The 18791-nt window shown below is 32.8% G+C and overlaps 1 protein-coding gene across 1 annotated transcript in view; it reads left to right on the forward strand.

Annotated features, from left to right (window-relative positions):
- Positions 1-18791, forward strand: part of LOC129975377 (thrombospondin type-1 domain-containing protein 7A-like) — a 610131-nt gene that overhangs the window by 582445 nt on the left and 8895 nt on the right. Inside the window, exons 30-31 of the mRNA XM_056088439.1 lie at positions 14452-14679; positions 17431-17521. Of these exons, the coding sequence (XP_055944414.1) occupies positions 14452-14679; positions 17431-17521 (319 nt within the window). The remainder of the gene's footprint in view (positions 1-14451; positions 14680-17430; positions 17522-18791) is intronic.

An 18791-nucleotide genomic window follows, 5' to 3' on the forward strand; every position in this document is an offset into this window, starting at 1 on the left:
CGCCACTGTCTTTTTACAACAAACGTGTCACACTACTCGAGTACAATTTCCTAGAACACCAAGCCACTTTCTTCCTTCAGTCCTCATAAAATCCATGATTTTTACAGACTATAATGTCACCACCCTTCCTATTTCAGATCTTTTATAATCTTTTCGAAGTTCGCGAGTAAATAATAATCAAACTCGAAGGATCGGAATTTCTCCTCCTTCAGAAGAGCTCACGAAGGAGAGACACGTTCTTCTAAGAAAGAAAATGCAATTTAAAAATCGTGAAAAAGAGAGAAAAGGGGAAAGTTTTAGGGTTGTTTCCATTTAGTGTAAGTTCACTTTACTTCGAGAAAAATTGGTGCAGTTTTATGCTCTTTATTCCTCCCCTCCAGGTTTCAGTAATTTCGGTTCTATGATCCAAGAAGGAAGGAGAATCGATTTTTTTGTGCAGAGATTGCTGGAAAATAATTGTTCTCCAATTTTATTTGCTGATACGATGATTTTTAAAAAATGTGGAGGGGTGGGGCAACCCCGCATTTTTTATAGACTCTTTAATGAGAAAGCGGGATGAATATAGAAAAAAAAATGGGAACGAAAGTTTTAGAGGATGGAGTTACTTGGATCGCTTAAATTTTATACCTTGTTGAACTCTCCAATAATGTTCGATAAGGAGTGACGTTCGATTTTTTAAAAAATTTTATTTGAGAAAGGGATATTAGGAAAAAAGCTTTAAAAAAGGGATTATCATCTGTTCTACTTACTAGGAGCTGAGTATTTTCCCCCAATTCCTTAACTCAGTAATAGGCATTGGTGTTATATATATATATATGTAATGATATCTCATGATCTAATTTAAATCTTTATTAATTTCTTAATTTTTATACTAATTTAGCCTTATTAACCACATTCTAAGATGTTTTCTTATTTACTAAACCAGTTCTCACTTTTAATTCTACATGCACTCTATAAAACGGTTGATCTCAACATTTTCTCATGCTCTGAGTAAAGGGATAAAAGTCCTTAATGCTTACAACATTCTTTCAAAGCTACCTAAGATTCCCTTTTCTAAATCGACGTGTGTCAAAGAAATCTCTATCAAAATCTCATAGTAAAATCATTGAAGGAAAAAAATTTAGTCTCTTTTGCTCTTGTGTTGCGATGTAGACTGATTTATTTCTTACGACTTATTCTTTGTATGTAAATTATGCCTCCCATGGTGATATAAATGAATTTTTTAAAATTTCGGAAGTTTCTTTTATTCGACCAAGCAACTGTTGAAATATATATAATATATATATATAATAAAGCATAACATTGGATTTTTAAAAATTTTTGTTTACATATCAAACAATTTACCCATTTACTTTCTTATAACAAAAAAAGTTATCTTAATAGCTAAAAATTTCGAATTCGAGTTCTCACGAATGTTTATGCTTCAAACTTTACCGAGTTCAAAAAACGCATTTTTGGAATTGTATCTATTTCTAAATGTGTCTCTAAATAACTCAACCAGGTTTCACCTTAGCAGGTGAAATTTGGTATTATGTATCAAATTTCTAGATTTCTATCAAATTCTGAAAAAAAATACATCCCCAGGAAGTTTATCTGTCTGACTGTCCAAATCCAAATGATGCGATAATACAAAACGAAGAGAGCTAGGTGAATAAGATTTGGTACACAGATTTAACATGAAAAAAATGTCATATTTGGTACCAAATTCTTCAAGGGATTGACCATATGTCAATTTACATTTAATTATTACATATAAACGTGGTAATTCAGAAACATTATGACTTAAAATATGAAATCTGTTATTGGATTTTGTGACTGTAGTTGCACTTCTATTTCAATTTCAGTTGGTAAGAAAAAAGCTTTCAAACACATTTTTGGTTAATTATGTATTATGTATATCCCAACGATCAATCGCCAAAAGTATCGTCAAAGATTGCACGCTAATAGGCTCTTTTTTAACTACTGTTTGCCAATGGATTGAGGTTGTTAATACAAGTACATTTATTACTGTATGCGAGAAAGATTCGAGCGCTCATATTGTTTATAAAAAGTATTTTTTGAAAATATGCAATTTCTATTAGAGGGAGAGTGTTAAAAGCAAATACATTTTCTATCAATTTTGCTGACTATGTTCGAAAAAAATTTCTGTTCTACTTAATTTCAACATTATTTTGCACTTTTCATTCATATATAAGACTTTACTTTAAAACAGCTCGAAAAATGAGATGGGAAATGACTTTTGATAGAATAGTTGAATGTACTTTAGCTTTAAGAAGTAAATTTCAGGTCTTCCGAGTGTTTCAACAGGTGAAAATAACATTTTGTTTAGTAACGTATCAAGCGATAATGGGGAAAAGTACAGCAAGTATGAAAGATAAAGCGTCAAATGAGAAATTTTGTAAAGTGATAAACATGACTTAAATATATCAAATTTCGTATGTGATTTTGTAACTATAAATTTTCTGTGTCAAACGTTGGTTTTAATTGGTTGAGGAAAACGCGTCTAGATTTCAAATTCGATTTCGGGATACTATTAACCGCATTCAAGACATTAATCGCCAAATAACTGGCCAAAGATGACATAATAAATTCAGTAAAAATACTAAATCACGCCAAAAGATTATTTTTTCGTAATTACTGTACGCCATGTAACTATGTTTAATTTAATAACACGACATAGTTTTGGATTTCGAGAATTTTTACATTTGTCAAAATAATTTAATAAAAGAATCGATTCCAGTATCATTCCGGGAATTAATCGCCAAATAACTGGCCAAAAATGACACGATAGATTCAATAAAAGTGCTCAATTCACGTCAAAGATTTATATTACATAACTATTGAATACTATGTACTATGTTTAATTTAATATCACGTCATAATTTTTGATTTTGAGAATTTTTACATTATTGAAAATAAATTAATAGAAGAAGCTTTTGCTGTATCAGAAAAAAATAAGTTTTATTTATGGGTGAATGGCTATGTATTGAAAATCATAATGATGGAATCAATAATTTAATGAGTTCCAAACAGAGCATTTTTTTTTCAGCAGCGCATCTATTAGCAAGTTTGTTTTGTTATGTGTTAGTCAATCACCTAGTACATGAGGCGATTACGAGAAAGTCCAAGTAGGACAGAGTCGAACAAGAAAATTCGCAATTAATGCAGACGAAAATACCACCACCCCTTTCTCATCGCATGGCCTTTTACAGCCTTTCCCAAGTTCCGTAAGTAAACAATAATAAAGCGCGGAGGATCGAAATTTCTTCTCCTGCGAAACTCGCCACGGAATGAAGCATACTTTTAGGAAAGAGAATGCAATTTAATGATCGTAAAAAAAGAGGGTGGAGAGTTTTTTGGTGGTTTCTTTGTGTGGTCGGGTTCTCCCTTTCTGAGAAGAGGTGGTGGTGCGTTTTTATGTTCCTTTTTCCTTCCTTCACAGCTTTTAGTAATTTCACTGTGCCAGCCTCGAACCGAAGAAAGAAGAATCGATTTGTGCGGAGATTGCTGGAAAATAATTGTTCCCCCATACTTTCATGCTGACGCGACAGTTTTTGAGAAATTGTGAAAGGGCAACCCTGCATTTTTTTCGTGATATCTTTGAAGGAAAATCCAGGATATAATATGCTAGAGAAATTAAGATTTGCTTTTTGCTATATTCAAATCGCTTCGATTTCATTTTCTTCCCAGTTCCCAAATAACGAGAAGTAAACTATTGTGGTATTAGCTTTAATTGATTTATTGGAATTGAAATATTTAGGAATGTAAAAACTAAGACTGGAATTTAGAAAAAAATACTGAAAACGCAAATAAAGATAATTGATTGTACAGAATGAAGTAAAATTGTACAGAATGAGTAAAAGAAAATGATTTGAGAAACAAAAATCGTAAATGATCGGTGAAATGAAGTAGCGAATCATCAATTCATTCCCAATCAATTTTTAAAAATTAAGTTATTTAGTTTCTTAATGAAGTTCCTAATATATATATTCCTAATATATATACACACACACATATTATATATGTGTGTGTATATATATATGTGTGTGTGTGTGTGTGTGTGTATATATGTGTGTGTGTGTGTATATATATGTGTGTGTGTGTGTGTATATATATGTGTGTGTGTGTGTGTGTGTGTATATATATGTGTGTGTGTGTGTGTGTGTGTATATATATGTGTGTGTATATATGTGTGTGTGTGTGTGTATATATGTGTGTGTGTGTATGTGTGTGTGTATATGTGTGTGTGTGTGTATATGTGTGTGTGTGTGTGTGTATATATGTGTGTGTGTATATATGTGTGTATGTGTATGTGTGTGTATATATGTGTGTATGTGTATGTGTGTGTGTATATATATATATGTGTGTATGTGTGTGTGTATATATATATATATGTGTGTGTGTGTGTGTGTGTATATATATATGTGTGTGTGTGTGTGTGTACATATATGTGTGTGTGCGTGTGTGTGTGTATGCATATATATATGGGAGAACGTGTGTGCGTGTGTTTGTATATATATGTATATATATCACTTTAAAGTTTGGAATATTTATAATATAAATAATCAATTTATTTATTTGAACTAAGTACACTACAGAGATTAATACACACCGTAAACGGAGTAAAAAAGCACACAGGGAACATAAGGCACAAAGCAAAATACATGCATAATAAATAACAGCAGAGAATAAATAATTAAAAGTTTTAAGCCATAAATAAATAAAAATGTAAACTGAAACAAAGGTCAAAAAGTGAAACAAGTTTAACTTAATTAAATTATTGATTATTATGAATTATTTATTGCATGATTATTATATATTATTATTAATTTTAATCAAATGTTAAGCAAATTTAATCGCCTTTAGTAATTTAATTTCTTTTTTAACCCCTTCCATTCAAATTTAGAAAGAATTTTTTCTTTAACAGCTTAGTTGCGTGGGCTTCTAGTTCTATCAACACCTCTTAAAGTGTAATAGCTTTAATCATCAAGCTTTGAGTTACTACACCATGTGAAAATTACACGCCAAAAAATGATAGGTTAGCATTATTTCTGAAAAAATATAGCTTCTCAAATGCTTCTTAAGCTCTCTTTTTCTGTTTTATTACCAATGTTGTGAGGACTCTCCGTGTTCTTATTCTTTTTTATTAAAAAAAAATTAAATACCTCAAATTTAAATACGTTGCCTGCCGCGCTGAATTTCTCGCAGTGTAATTTATATGGTCCCGAAAGTGAGCGTTAACCCACGGCACTCAAGATGTTAAACTTTTTGCTCGATAACGAAATAAATACCCGATAATATTTCAATTATAATATACCTGCTTTTTTCCCACTGAATATACTGTATTAAAATGTAAACTGTTCAAAAATATATTCATTAATTCTTCTGGGTGAATTTACTGCTCAAAGGGGTGGCAAGCAATGCTTCAGATGTATGTGTTTTGATATTCCTTGTTAACCAAGTATTTATAATTATTCTTTCCGATGCTGATTTTCAGGGTTTATTTTTAATCTAGTGTTATGTTTGAATTCAGAACTAAGATATCATTACCTGAAAAGAATGGATAAATGATTTTTGGATTTTTAAAACCAAACAGATTTTAAGATTTTTAAAATTGCGAACTTAATAACATCTGGATTTAAGATATTTAAAATCCAGAATAGCCAGCAATTCTTAACACCAGAAAGCTTAATGTAAAAAATAATTTTATATTTTTGATACTTACACTTTTAGTAACAAATTAAAATAATAAGTATTTTTTTTTAAAAAAAATCATACTTTTAAGAATACTGGCATTAAAAATTATTAACAGTCTAAACCGCATAAATTCCTTTGGGGAAAAAAACTGTAGGTTAGCGCATTGGAGGTTGCATTTTTGTAAAGAAAGTATCTATTTACAACGAAACATTAATACTCTAAAGATAGGAAAGACTATTAAAAAAAAAATTCCTCTCGGAAAGTTGGAAGGTAAAAGATTTTCCTTTCCATCGAAGTTACTATCTGTCAACTTAAATTGCTGATGATTAAAATTAGAGCCTGAAAATCAATTTTCAGCTCCTAACTTCTAAGATATTGCAGTTATCAAATATTTTAAATACAAAAGTTGTTCGTCTTAATAAGGCGCTAATATGGCTAATGGGATTTATTTTTCTATTTTCAATATTAAGGAAGCTATCGCGAAATGGAAATTTCCACTCACTTCGAGCTAAATAGGACATCTACGAACGTATTTAAGATTTTTACATTTTTAACAACATATTCCAAGCCAGTTAAAATCCAAATAAAATTATATATATATATAATATGTAAACACAATTTTGAAGCAGAGTCGTGGTCGTAGACAGAGAAGAAGACTTTGAATTATTAAGTTCGCTTTATTGCATCCCGGGAGACACGAATTATGTGCAAGCAGAAGTGACGAGCACAACACAGAACGACACAAAAACGAAATGCGGAAAAGCCGATGAAAATTTTATCCCTGTGAATATATGCTGTGAGAATTTAATAGGGATTTCCATCACATGTCAATCACAAGTAAGGGAATCACAGGGATCTTTTAAAAGAATGTGCTTAGCTGGACAGTACTTTATCCCTTCACTCGGAGTCTGGGAACCGCTGACTAAAGCATTTTCACAGAGCTTTTTTTACATTAATTAAATAGAAAAAGTGGAATGGGATCAGGAAATAAGAGAATATTTTAGAATGAAGTTAATATGAGCTAATTTAAGACAAAACTTTGGAAATTAATTAAGTTTAAATTAGATTTTAAAATATCATTATACATATATATATTTTAAACTCTTAATTTATCCAAATTAATTTCCAAAACTTTATCTTAATTTAGCCCATAGTAAAATATTCTCTTATTTCCTGATCTCATTCCACTTTTAATTCAACTGAAGCTGTGTAAAAATTACTGCGCAATCAATTCTAAGTATCAAGTGAAAATGACCCCTTTGGTGCCCTTGTCAAAGGTCACCACGTATATAGAATTGGCGCGTGACCGGAAATCCCATGTTATATAAGACTAGTGATCATTTCTTTCAGCTTTCCCTTCCTTCTTGCTTCTGCTTTTTTGCCGCTCTGCGTCTTCTTGTAAATAATCATGCTTGCCTTCCGAAAGAGAATAAAGCGAAATTAAAAATACAAAGCGTCTTCTATGTCTTCGAACCTACATTCTGCTTCAACCAAAATAATGTTTATATATATATATAAACTTTCTAACGAAGGGTAGTTTGGGGTTCTCGGGACCATGATCGGTAAAGAACTGAAGAAATTTTCCCAGAGTCTTGTCATGAGAATCATTAAAATAGGTAGTCTTCCTAAAGAAATCTACATAAAATCATCAGAAAGGATGCCATATATACACAGCATAATTAAACTTAATTTCAAACAGAAATAATTGTCAAAACAAGATATTGTCCCAATTTAGACGAGCAAACGAGTATAGGCAAAACCAACTTAAAACTGAGATCGGTTTTAGACATAAGAATTAACATTTTTAATTTTATTTACTCTAAAACTATTGGAATTCCAAAAGTCATTTTTAATTAACAAGAAATTTTCAGTGCATCCATTTTTGTGTTCATGAACGCTTTTGAGCCAAAAACTGATTCCATGCCCTTAAGGTCAACGGAAAGATATAAATATGCAAATGAGTTATATTGATTCAAATGGCACTCCGAGCTATTGCTTTACCAAAATCAATCAGTGCGGTCGGTCTCGGAACTTCGATGGGGGGGGGGGGGGGTATTTGAGGTTTTCATTCATTATGCGCCGTTTTCCATTAAAGAATTGGAATTCTTGGAAATAATGATTGCGTATTTGAAATTATTGCAATTACTGAAATGAGTATTTGACTTTTGCAATTGGAAAATGAAAAACCCATAAATGACTGCGTGTCTTACTTCCCGCATTTTGATGGCTATTAAACATTCTGAGTTGATTTAATTTCTTTTATCCAACATTTTTTAGAAAAAAATTAGTTTCAGTGGGAAAAAATGAGAGTGCTTCTGTGAATATCTAGATATTCGCTTTTTTTCGAATAGTGTCTGGTAAGATAATGGAAAATAATGTTTCAGTATATTTTTATGAGTCCTTAAACAAGGCTAAGATAATTACCATAGCTCTGTATATTGAGTATTTTAATAGAATTTTATAAAAATCATAATTATGTCCGTCTAGAATGTATCCCAACCTACCTGTCTTTTTGAGACTTGGTTGAATTTCATATACACTGCAATTGAACATTAAAAACTTTATAATACATGTATAAAGAGAAGAGAGAAACAAACCCGCATTTGTGTAAAACATTATTTGAAGAAGCAGTCATGGAGTATTTTAATATTTTTTTTTATTTTTCAAGATTTTAAAGATGTAGTTAAATTTTTATATATCATGAAGATTCTTTGTACACGCCATAGCGAGGGCCGTGGAACGTAACGGTTTCGAAAGTAGAAAGTATGAAAGAAAAGATGTGAGCAAATATGAACTTATATAATTTCAGAAAAGAATTTGCCGAAACATTGTTTGGGTTCCTGGGGAAAAATTAAAGCTTGCATAGTATAGTAGTTTAAATATATATAAGTCAGAATTTGAGAGACTAGAATATTATTTTTAGAGAAAATTAATTAAAAATTATGTCAATTCTTAAAAATGAAAATTTGCTGGCGTGCTTCTTATAATATATTTTTTTGTTCAATCTTGATGAATTCCGACACTTCTTTTCGATAAAAGCAAAAATTACTAAACTCAAAAATGAATTAAAATTAAAAGTTATTAAAAATGAATCGAGTTCTTCAGCTATATCTTTTGAATATATTGACTCACAATAAAGAATTTTTACTCCACCCTAAAAATCAAATATTACCTATTTAAATTTAACCAAATATTGTCACGTAGGTACTTTAGTGTGGAACTCAATGACGCACACAAGAAGTAGAGCTAAACCAATTTATTAACTCAACTCAGAACTGAGAACACAGTGAATGTCAAATCTTCTGCTTTTATACTAGCAGGGAAAGTTCCAGAATACTTTTCTGAAGACTGTAAGAAAAGTCCAGAACACTTATCTGGTAAACTAAAGAAAGGTCCAGAATCTTCTGGAACATGAAATAAAGGAAAACAATAAAACCGAGGAATTCAATATTTACACAAACTGTGAATCGCATTGTCTCTAGCGGGATTCGAACTTACGATCTCTTGATTATGAGATCTGTGTTATGACCATTCGGCCATGGAGAGTCGACTGCTTCTTTTCAATGCGGCAATATTTTGTTCGTAAAAATTTTTCTCTATTTTCAATGATTTTTTTAAATTTAATCTATAAAAAGGTTTTTATTGTCCTAATGAAATTCAAATCAATTTCATTCCTCCATTAAATTATTCAATACATGATTTCGCCAATGCTAAATTTAGGGTAAAAATAGCCGCTTTGGGACATTAATTCTGAAGTAGGTTTAGAGGTAAGGGACGCGTGAGGATAGAACCTGGGACCTCTTGGTTAGCAGTCCAGTAACGATCCGATTTTGCCAAAACAGCTGTTCGGGTAGAAGCGCTGTTACTGGCTTATATGCAATTCACCACATAGGTATGAAATATGTATAAATAGGAATAAAATATGAATATATCTTAGCCTACACATTTTTTTAATTTGCACGCATAGTATTTTGGAGTACACTCATTCCATTAAATTCATATTTTATTGTTTTATCAGAAAATAAAATGACTTGAAATAAACAGATTCTACATTAATAGTTAAAATAGTCATGAAAACCACTATTCTGTACGAATAAGCTAATCAATAAAATCAACTAATTGTATATCAATTCAGAAAGAATTAAGATTTCATAAAATAATAATGGGCTATATTTGGATTGCAAAAATACAGTAAAAAATGAGAAGTACAATAATAATTAAATGAACGATCCTTCTTCATATGCAAATATAAAATTATAGATATCCTGAAGAGCAGATCTATGGTCTAAGCATTCGTAAAACGTGAATTATACATATCACTTTATAAACAAAAAAAGAAGTTTGCAAACAAAATCTTCCCGAAGTAAAAAGTCGACTTCGGAACCGGAGGGTTTCCGGTTCGAGACCCGATTCTTCAAATAACAGTCATGTAAGCGGGCCTGGTGCACATTGAATCCATTAGGGCCAAACGTCCTCCCGCTGCGGTGGTGTGGAAGTTTGGAGGGGGGCAACTCAGGTGTCGTCCTCGTCATCTGATCGTGGTTCAAAATGACGCGATCCTTCCCAAAATAGGCCTAGAGTTTTTTTAAAACGGGATGTAAAAATAACTAAACTCATGACTAGTTGAATTTAAAAATTAGATCATTCTCTTTCTCTCACTTTTAGAAATTTTTTCTCTCTTCTATCAAAAAACGTTCCCCAAATTGAAATGTAGTTAAAGGAGAACGTTCTTACAAAATTTCAGTGGGTGGAACTAGTATCACGTCCTCGCCATTCAATATTTGGTAATTCAGATTCTAAACACGTCGAACAAAAATCGTTTTATCGATTTTATTAAACCACTTCGGTTTTTGTGGGGGGGAAATATTTATTCCAAAAGTTTTTTATTCCTCCCTAATTTTTTTCCTTCTTCCCCCCCCCCCCATCGAAGTAGTAAGGAAAAGACGTACTTCTCCAAAACCGAATTATGCAGGTTCTTGAAAAGTTTTAAGCCTTTCTGGAAAGGCTTTAGGAGTTGAGAACTCGATCTTTGAAAGTTCGGCAGCAAAGAGCAAATAAGTTTATTTTTTAAGAGCTTAAAAAGAAAAAAATAAAGAGAGAGGACAAGGAAGAAATGGCAGGGCATTGGAAAAAAAGGAAAGGTATAAAATATTGCCTCCCGTTTTATGAAAGGAGACATTTTGGCAAACACTCGTTTCCAGCGGAAATAAATTGTTGCTGTTAGCAATAAACGGAAAGTGGAAATAGCGGAGATGTTCTATATAAATTTTCTTTGAAATAAAAAAGTTAATTCGAAATATTTTTAGTGCTCACGCTGTTATTATTTTTTTTCTACAAGAATTGGTGATTTTTTTTTAGAATTTGTGAGTAACAGCATGGATATTGATACGTTGAGTGTTTTACCTTAAAAGAATTGTTTGAATGGAATTGAATCATAGCCTTTGAGAATTTATTGATTGCTTCTCAATTTAATTTCTTACAATGTTCTTAAGAATTACTTAAGGAGCACTTAAGTATTCTAGTGACATCTTAAACAAATAGGCTGCTCCGTTCGGATAGTGCCAGAACTTTGAAAATATTTTCAAATATCACTGAATAATAGCACTTTACCATTATTGATGATTGTGGGAGAAACCAAAAGAGTCACGAGACTGATTAGTCAGAACTGATTTCATCCAATTCGAATGTGTACAGGGCAGTGGTGGCCTGGTGGTAAGGTCTCGGCTCATGAGCCGTAGGGTTTCAGGTTCGAGACCCGGTTCCACCGAAGAATCGTCGTGTAAGGGGGTCTGTTGCACGTTAAATCCGTCAGGCCAAACGTCCTTCCGTTGGTGTGGAGAGGGGGGGGGTTCAGCTCAGGTGTCGTTCTCGTCATCTGACCGCGGTTCAAAATGACGAGGTCCGTCCCTAAATAGCCCTAGTGTCGCTTAAAGCGTGACGATGATATAACTAAAACTCAAATGTGTACAGCGCATGCGCATAATTCGTAAATATGGGCGTTTTCATCGCGCATTTGGCCAAAATATATAAGCTACATCATGATAAGATGTGAGTGCAACGGAAATCGTATTGAATTTCTTCCAGTTAGCATATTTTTCTTACCTCGTCTCTTGTGACTTTTGCCTCCACGAAGAATTTGCTTAAAGAAGAATAACCCTGAATTCTCGTATGCAAAGTGAAAGTATTGTAGTTGTCAAAAAAAATTGGGTTTCATTTCAGATTTTTCCGAGCGCGAAAATTTCATGTATGTAAATTATGTCTGTTGCAATACAATTGATAATCATCTTAAGCGAAATGGCTGAAATTTGATACATAAAGTTTATACCAAATTTGTAGACTTTTATCATTTTTTGTATGAAATCTATTTAAGAGGAAGTCTGTCTGTCCAGATGCTTGAATACAAGTTAACACGATACCTACAAAACAAAGAAAGCTAAGTGAATGAAATTTGGTACTCATTTCTAACATCAAACGTGTAGATAAGTGGAACCAAAACCCTCTAAGTGTTGAAAGTCTATCGTTCTGTCCTTTCACAAACATATAAACGCGATAACTATGAAATTTGGTAAGAAAATTTGTGACTACATGTGCAGTTCTGTGTGAAATTTTGGTTTCAATGGGACGAAAAAGAGGAGTCCAAAATATACAATCGTTGCGCTAGTGCTTGTGTATTAACCGCATCGCAATGATTCATCGCCAAAAATAATCATCACAGACCATATTTATATGTCTATTTCGTATTTGAGGAAGAAAAAAGCAATCTTAAAGAAAACAGTTTAGTTTAGTTTAGTTATATTAACGTCCCGTTTCAAGTAACACAATGGCTATTTTTGGACGGACCTCGTCATTTTCAACCGCAGTCAGATGACGAGGGCGACACCTGAGCTGGTACCCTCCTCTCCACACCAGCGGGAGGACGTTTGGTCAGGACGGATTTAAACGTGCAACAGACCTCCTTACACGACTGTTCTTCGGTGGAATCGGGTCTCGAACCTGAAACCCTCCGGTTCCGAAGCCGAGACCTTACCACCAGGCCACCGCGACCCCTTAAAAAAACTGTTACATAATGAACAAAAGTAGACGTGTCAGACATGTTTTAACAGATACATAAAAAGCATTAGGAGAAGAAATAAAGTATTAAAATACATAAAAGAATACATGAACTATAATGTCTTGTTGAAAAACTAGCAGTTTTTTTTATCCAAAAGTATTTTATTTCATATTGCAATGTCATTTTTTTTTTTACTTCCTCGGATACAACCAAAATAATTCTATTAGTAAAAAAAATCAAAATCAACTGAGAATTTTGATTTTTATCCATGTTTATCTGTTTGTTCGACTGACTGTGGAAATATAAATTTACACATTAGCTACAAAATAGAGAGATCTTGATGGATAAAATATAATGTCAGTATGTACTTCCAAAAGCTTGTAGACGCAATAACTACAAAAACTCATCTAGTGGAATTTATAAAATCCTGCATGTAATGTTGTGAGCACTATTGTAGTTCAGTTTCGAATTTTAGTTTTTACTGTTTGGAAAGAATAGGCTTCACACACAAACTCGATTTTCGGGTACTATTAACCATACGCCAAGGATTAATCTGTAAAAAAAAAAATCTTCAAGGATTTCACGAGAGATTTAGTAAAGATACAAATGCTACGTCAAAAATCGATATTTAGTAATTATTGCTCACTAGTACGATGCAAGACATCCTCGGTATTATTCACAATTTTATGCGGAATGCCACCTTTTATCAGAAAGGATGCGAAAAAGTTTTGGGAACACCTCTTTCGCAAGTTACTTCATTCGACCTCAGAAATTTTTATCAACATCATAAAAAATCCATAATTCCTGAAACTAAAAAAAAATTACATCGTTTTTATAAAAAAAATTATATCGTTTGAAAATAGCTAGGCAGACGGAAACTGGAAGGTGGTTTTACATCATAGAAATGGTGTGTTTCGTTGAAATGTTGAACAAAGTCTACATTTGACAGATATTCCGCCTGATGAATGTCTATTTGCTATAATTTTAAAATACAACAAGGCTTGAAATCTTATATTATCACAGGAATTATATAACTGCATTCAATTCAGTTAAAATCCATGTAAAAACGGACCTCCTTCCATTTTGTCTACTCATATTTTTCACAACTTTATAAAATTCAAATATGCAATGAGTTAAATAAAAAATTTAGTATGTGATCTAGTCACTAAAACTGTGCATATTTGTCCAATTTTAAGTCAAATTGACTGAAAAGAAATAATTTAAAATTCACTTTTATTTACAATGGAAGACCGTTCGCTGATCTGGTTTTGGTTTCTATACTTCAAATCTTGAACTTCTTGATTTCTGATTCTTCTTATTTGTAGCTAAATTTCGTCATTTTTGTTGCAACATACTTAATGTCTCAATCCAGGATATATTGCAGTTCAAAATTTAACTTAACATTATTAATTATCCTTCGAAACTCATAATAATTCTATTTTTCGCATATCAGTTTCATCATTATGAATATTTATATAATCCTTATATATATTTCACTCCTTAAAAATAAATGTACAGTCATTGAGTTCTTCAAAATTTCGATTGATTGGAGCTTAATGTCGATTCAAGCATCCTATTTAAATCCTTGCACTCATTTTTTTTCTGAAATGTATATTTTTAATCAATACGAGTTGTTTTAATCTTTCACTATAAATGTATCCCAAAGTGACAAGAATTTTAATTTTGATAATTTTTTTTCTCAGCAGCTGGTTGTATTGCAGAATCTCCTCCTTGTGAATACTGGTGCAATAAGCTGGGCGGCACGTGCAACGCGTCCACGGGGCTCTGCCGCTGCACTGCCAATGGCGCATTTCAGGGGGCTCTCCTGCCGGGTCCTTCGTCCTCCCCTTGCTCCCCCACGGGAAAGGGCCCTCACCCTCCAGCCAATCATTCCGCTCCAACTTCTGAGATTCGCCTCATGTATTATCCAGGTAAAATGTATTCTCCTGATATGTATTTTGCAGGTAGAATTCGATTGAAAATTGCAAATAAAGAATAAACATTTTATGAATTGCTTACCCTTTCGATTGAAATGTCTTGGGAACATATTTTTGTTCGATTATTTTTCTGTCTGCTTGATGGGATGTCAGGTTTAATTATTGCTTATTTGTTTGTGGTGAAAGCTTATAAGCCAGTTAACAGCTACACTACCCGAGCAATTGCTTTTGTATCGTGGTCATGTTACTGGGTTGCGAATCACAACGTCCCAGGTTCTATTCTCGCTCAATCCAGCCCGCTATATTGGTGACCCGGACGTCCCGTTAAATATTTCTGCATTACTACTGATACATTTTATGACTTCTCGAAGAAAATATTCAAATAAAATTTCAGTACCAGAGAGACCGAGTTTTACTCAGCAGTTTTTTTCCCCTCTCTTTATAACTTTTTTTTTAGAGAAAATATGTAGATACGAATCACATACTGATTACATATGAATATTTTTCAATCTTAACTACATAGTAAAATAAATGTAAATAAAAAAAATGAATCATGACCTTTATGGCATAAAAACCTTTAAATAAAATAAAATCATGAATGCACTTAGTTTAACATGTTATTCTAAATGGTTAACACAATAATAGAATTGTTGCTATCAGGTGTAAGCCAAACATATTCGTATTCGGATAATGTCAGATAGTGTCATCTCCCAAAATGTTTTACGCTGGTGTGGTGTGGTGTGGTGTAGAGAGGGAGTGCCAGCTCAGGTGTCGTCCTCGTCATCTGACCGCGACTTAAAATTACGAGGTCCGTCCCAAAATAGCCCTAGTGTTGCTTCAAACGGGACGTTAATATAACCAAACCAACCAACCCAAAATGTTTTAGGTACCAGTAGTTTACCATCCATATATGGCAACAATGCAAGTACCACAAAAATTTATGTGATGTCGCTATACGACATTATCAGCATGAGAGCAGACAGAAAAAGGCTTTAATAGTTAGTTATAAAAAATATTGTGTGTGTGTGTAAAATCTCGTTTCTTCAGAAAAGTCACCTGTATAGATAAACTTAAAAAGCAAAATCATATTTATCTATAAAATTTGATCCAAATCGTTAGATGAAATAAATTTTTATATATACAAGAATTGCTCGTTTAAAGTTGTGAGATATACTAGATTTCTGTCTTTGCCGTGAAGTTCTGGTCAAATACTAGATGATTCTTCGTTCTTTCCTTAATGAGTGTTCAATTATAAGATTATTATTATCTTGAATTGAAGTAATGTATATATCATGAGTTTAGAAAAAAAGTCCAGGACTATAGCAATTCCTCAAATAGTAGGTCTCTACTTGATGCCTTTTCTGCATTAATTAAATGCAGCGTACATGCCTTGTAATTTTGAAGTAAGAATTCTGATATAATTCAAACTGATCAAGGTCCATATATGTGCCAAATGGAATTAAACGAGTTCGTCGATACAAAATCTCGATTGGAATAAGAAATATCTATTCCTGAGACCGGGATATGCTTCTCATGTATATAAATTGAAATTGCTCAAAAATAGATCAAATACTCAGAAATGAAATTCAACCGATTATCATATCTGCACCAATTAGATAGATCTATTTCCTGTATACGAAGTAAAAAGAAAAATAATTATAATAACTTAAAGTTAATATTCTGATGATTCCCTACGTTTTCGATTTTCATGAGACCGAAAATGCCATTTTTGAAACCATATTTGTCTGCCGTTCATACAAAAAATTAGCTCTATAGAGTTTTGTTTAAGTCTTTACATGTATATGTTTAGAGATAAAATGTATGTTTCTATTCAAGTTTAAAATAAATCCATCGCCCCAACCTCAATGTCAATACTAATTTCGTCAGTTTTATTTCATTTCAAAGTTTGTGAGATCTGGATATGTCAGCAATGAACTCTGGTGCCCTCTGAACCTCTATTTTCAAGAATTAACTCAAAATAAAACGTTGGAGTAGTTTCCAGCCTAACAAATAAACCGATTTCGTCAATTAGTTTCATCGCTTTGTGTGTATAATTAACCAATTAGAATGCTTTGTCCAAGTATTAAATTTAAAATTTTTTCTTTCCTTTCGTGATTAGTTATAATAAAAAAAAAAAGCTGCTTGACAAGTCTAAATGGATGCTTTTAATATACTGGGTATCTCTAGTTCTTTGACAGCTATTTCAATTCTATTTTATTATTTTATTATGATCTTTTTACCAGTGTAACGCCACTTTTGACGCACATCTAATCATCATCAGAATAGTGTGTACCGAAAACGAGTAGTCATTTTGTAACTTAAAGCATACCCTTACAAGTATACCATTATTTAGATTGCCTGATTTAACAACAACTGAGTGTCTCATTTCTGCTTTATATTGCTTCAGATAGTTTATATTATAAAATCACAAAAACTCGGTATGACCGGAGTTTAACCCCCTGCTTGGCGCAATTTTCAAAAATCGCCCACTCCCCAACAACGATCTTGCGCCATGTTTTGCGAAATGTGCAAGAGCGAGGGAGCAGATGTCCAGTAATAGCGCATAATAAAGGCGAAAGATAATAAGTTTGCCAGTCTAGAGAAAACGGAGGTTGCCAGCTTTGGCGAGTTATTGCAACTTGGCGAAGAAGGGGGTTAAACTGCGGATCACCCAAAAAACTCTTCTGTCGAGTTTTTCTGTGGCATGTTTCATTTCTTTATCTCACTGTTTTCATTCTCTTGCAGATGACAGTCAGGTTAGTTTCTGGATGTACGCTATGATTTCCATTGGCACAGCTTTCGTTATTTTCGTGGCGGTTACAGTTTACCTCATGTGGTAAGAATCTCTTGTATTCCTTTCATTATCTATAATGTTAAAACTATGATGTCTCTCTTGCAAAATTTTTCGTTTTGTTATGTTATTTGTTATTCAGATATCCAAGTCACAAATGTGAAGTGCTTGAAAGATTATTTAAATTATCGGTTAATAAATAATAAGCATTTATTCTCTTCGGGCTTAATGTTCAAAAGTTCGTATCTCAGCTGCGACTGACTCGTTTTATACTTTTAATTTTAAGTTGGCGCTTTTCTTATTGGTGTGAGCTAGTAATAAATTTCAGTCAAAAACTCGCCAATTACTGAGACAAGTTATTTTTGCTAGATGGCAAGGTAAATGTTTTGTCCACCACACCATCAAATGCTTAACAGTTTGAGTGCTTCTGTGAAAGATGAAAGAAAAATGTGTAGTTTTTGCTGCCGCAGTGATTGTATTACCTCGCCCAAATTTATTAATTAAAAAATGGCGACGTAAAAATGATTACCTATCTAATTAACAGGGGGAAAATGACTCCTGCAATTAACCCATACACCTAACATAAACAAATGGGATGCTACGAATGTACGAAATTTTCTTAAACTTGGAAATAAAAACACTCGCAACCACTGGAGCACCTTCTATTATGCCGAGTTTACACTCAGCCAATTATAAGACGTCCAGTAAGCAGTGCATGCGCAGAAAGGGACCGATTTATGTTTGCCATAATTTCATGAGATAATTTCAGGCATTGCATGCTTGGCTATCAAATTGCCATTTTGTCATCCTTGATTTTTTTTTCTCTGCATATCGTATTAAAATGATGAATATTTACACAAAGAAACATGGTAAAATAAAAAAAGATCAACATACCTAATTTTGGAGAACTACAGAAAAAAAAATGCCAAATAAAATGAAAACGTAATCTCGCATCAGAAAGAACAAAGAGCCAGAACTATGTCGGAATGAATCTATGATAAGTAATTAATTTTTTCACGCCAAAAAAAAACACGACGCCAAATTCTACAAACGCATGCGTAGTAAGAAAAAAATACAATATAGCGGCATGCTGTTGTCCCGTCCGGACAATTACTTGCGAACGACCGAACAGCACTTTTTTTCAGCCTTTCTACGCATGCGCTAGCTACTGGCCGAGTGTAAACCCAACATTACAAATGTTCGACGTTTTATATTGAAAGCACATAGGTCAAAGTTTGCACGGCTCTGCAAACTGCCTATTGTCCAACAATGAGATTCTTAGTATCGTATGGCGTCAGTTTTTTTTTCCGTTTGA

This window comes from Argiope bruennichi, chromosome 7, assembly GCF_947563725.1.
Source record: "Argiope bruennichi chromosome 7, qqArgBrue1.1, whole genome shotgun sequence".
Lineage (NCBI taxonomy): Eukaryota > Metazoa > Arthropoda > Arachnida > Araneae > Araneidae > Argiope > Argiope bruennichi.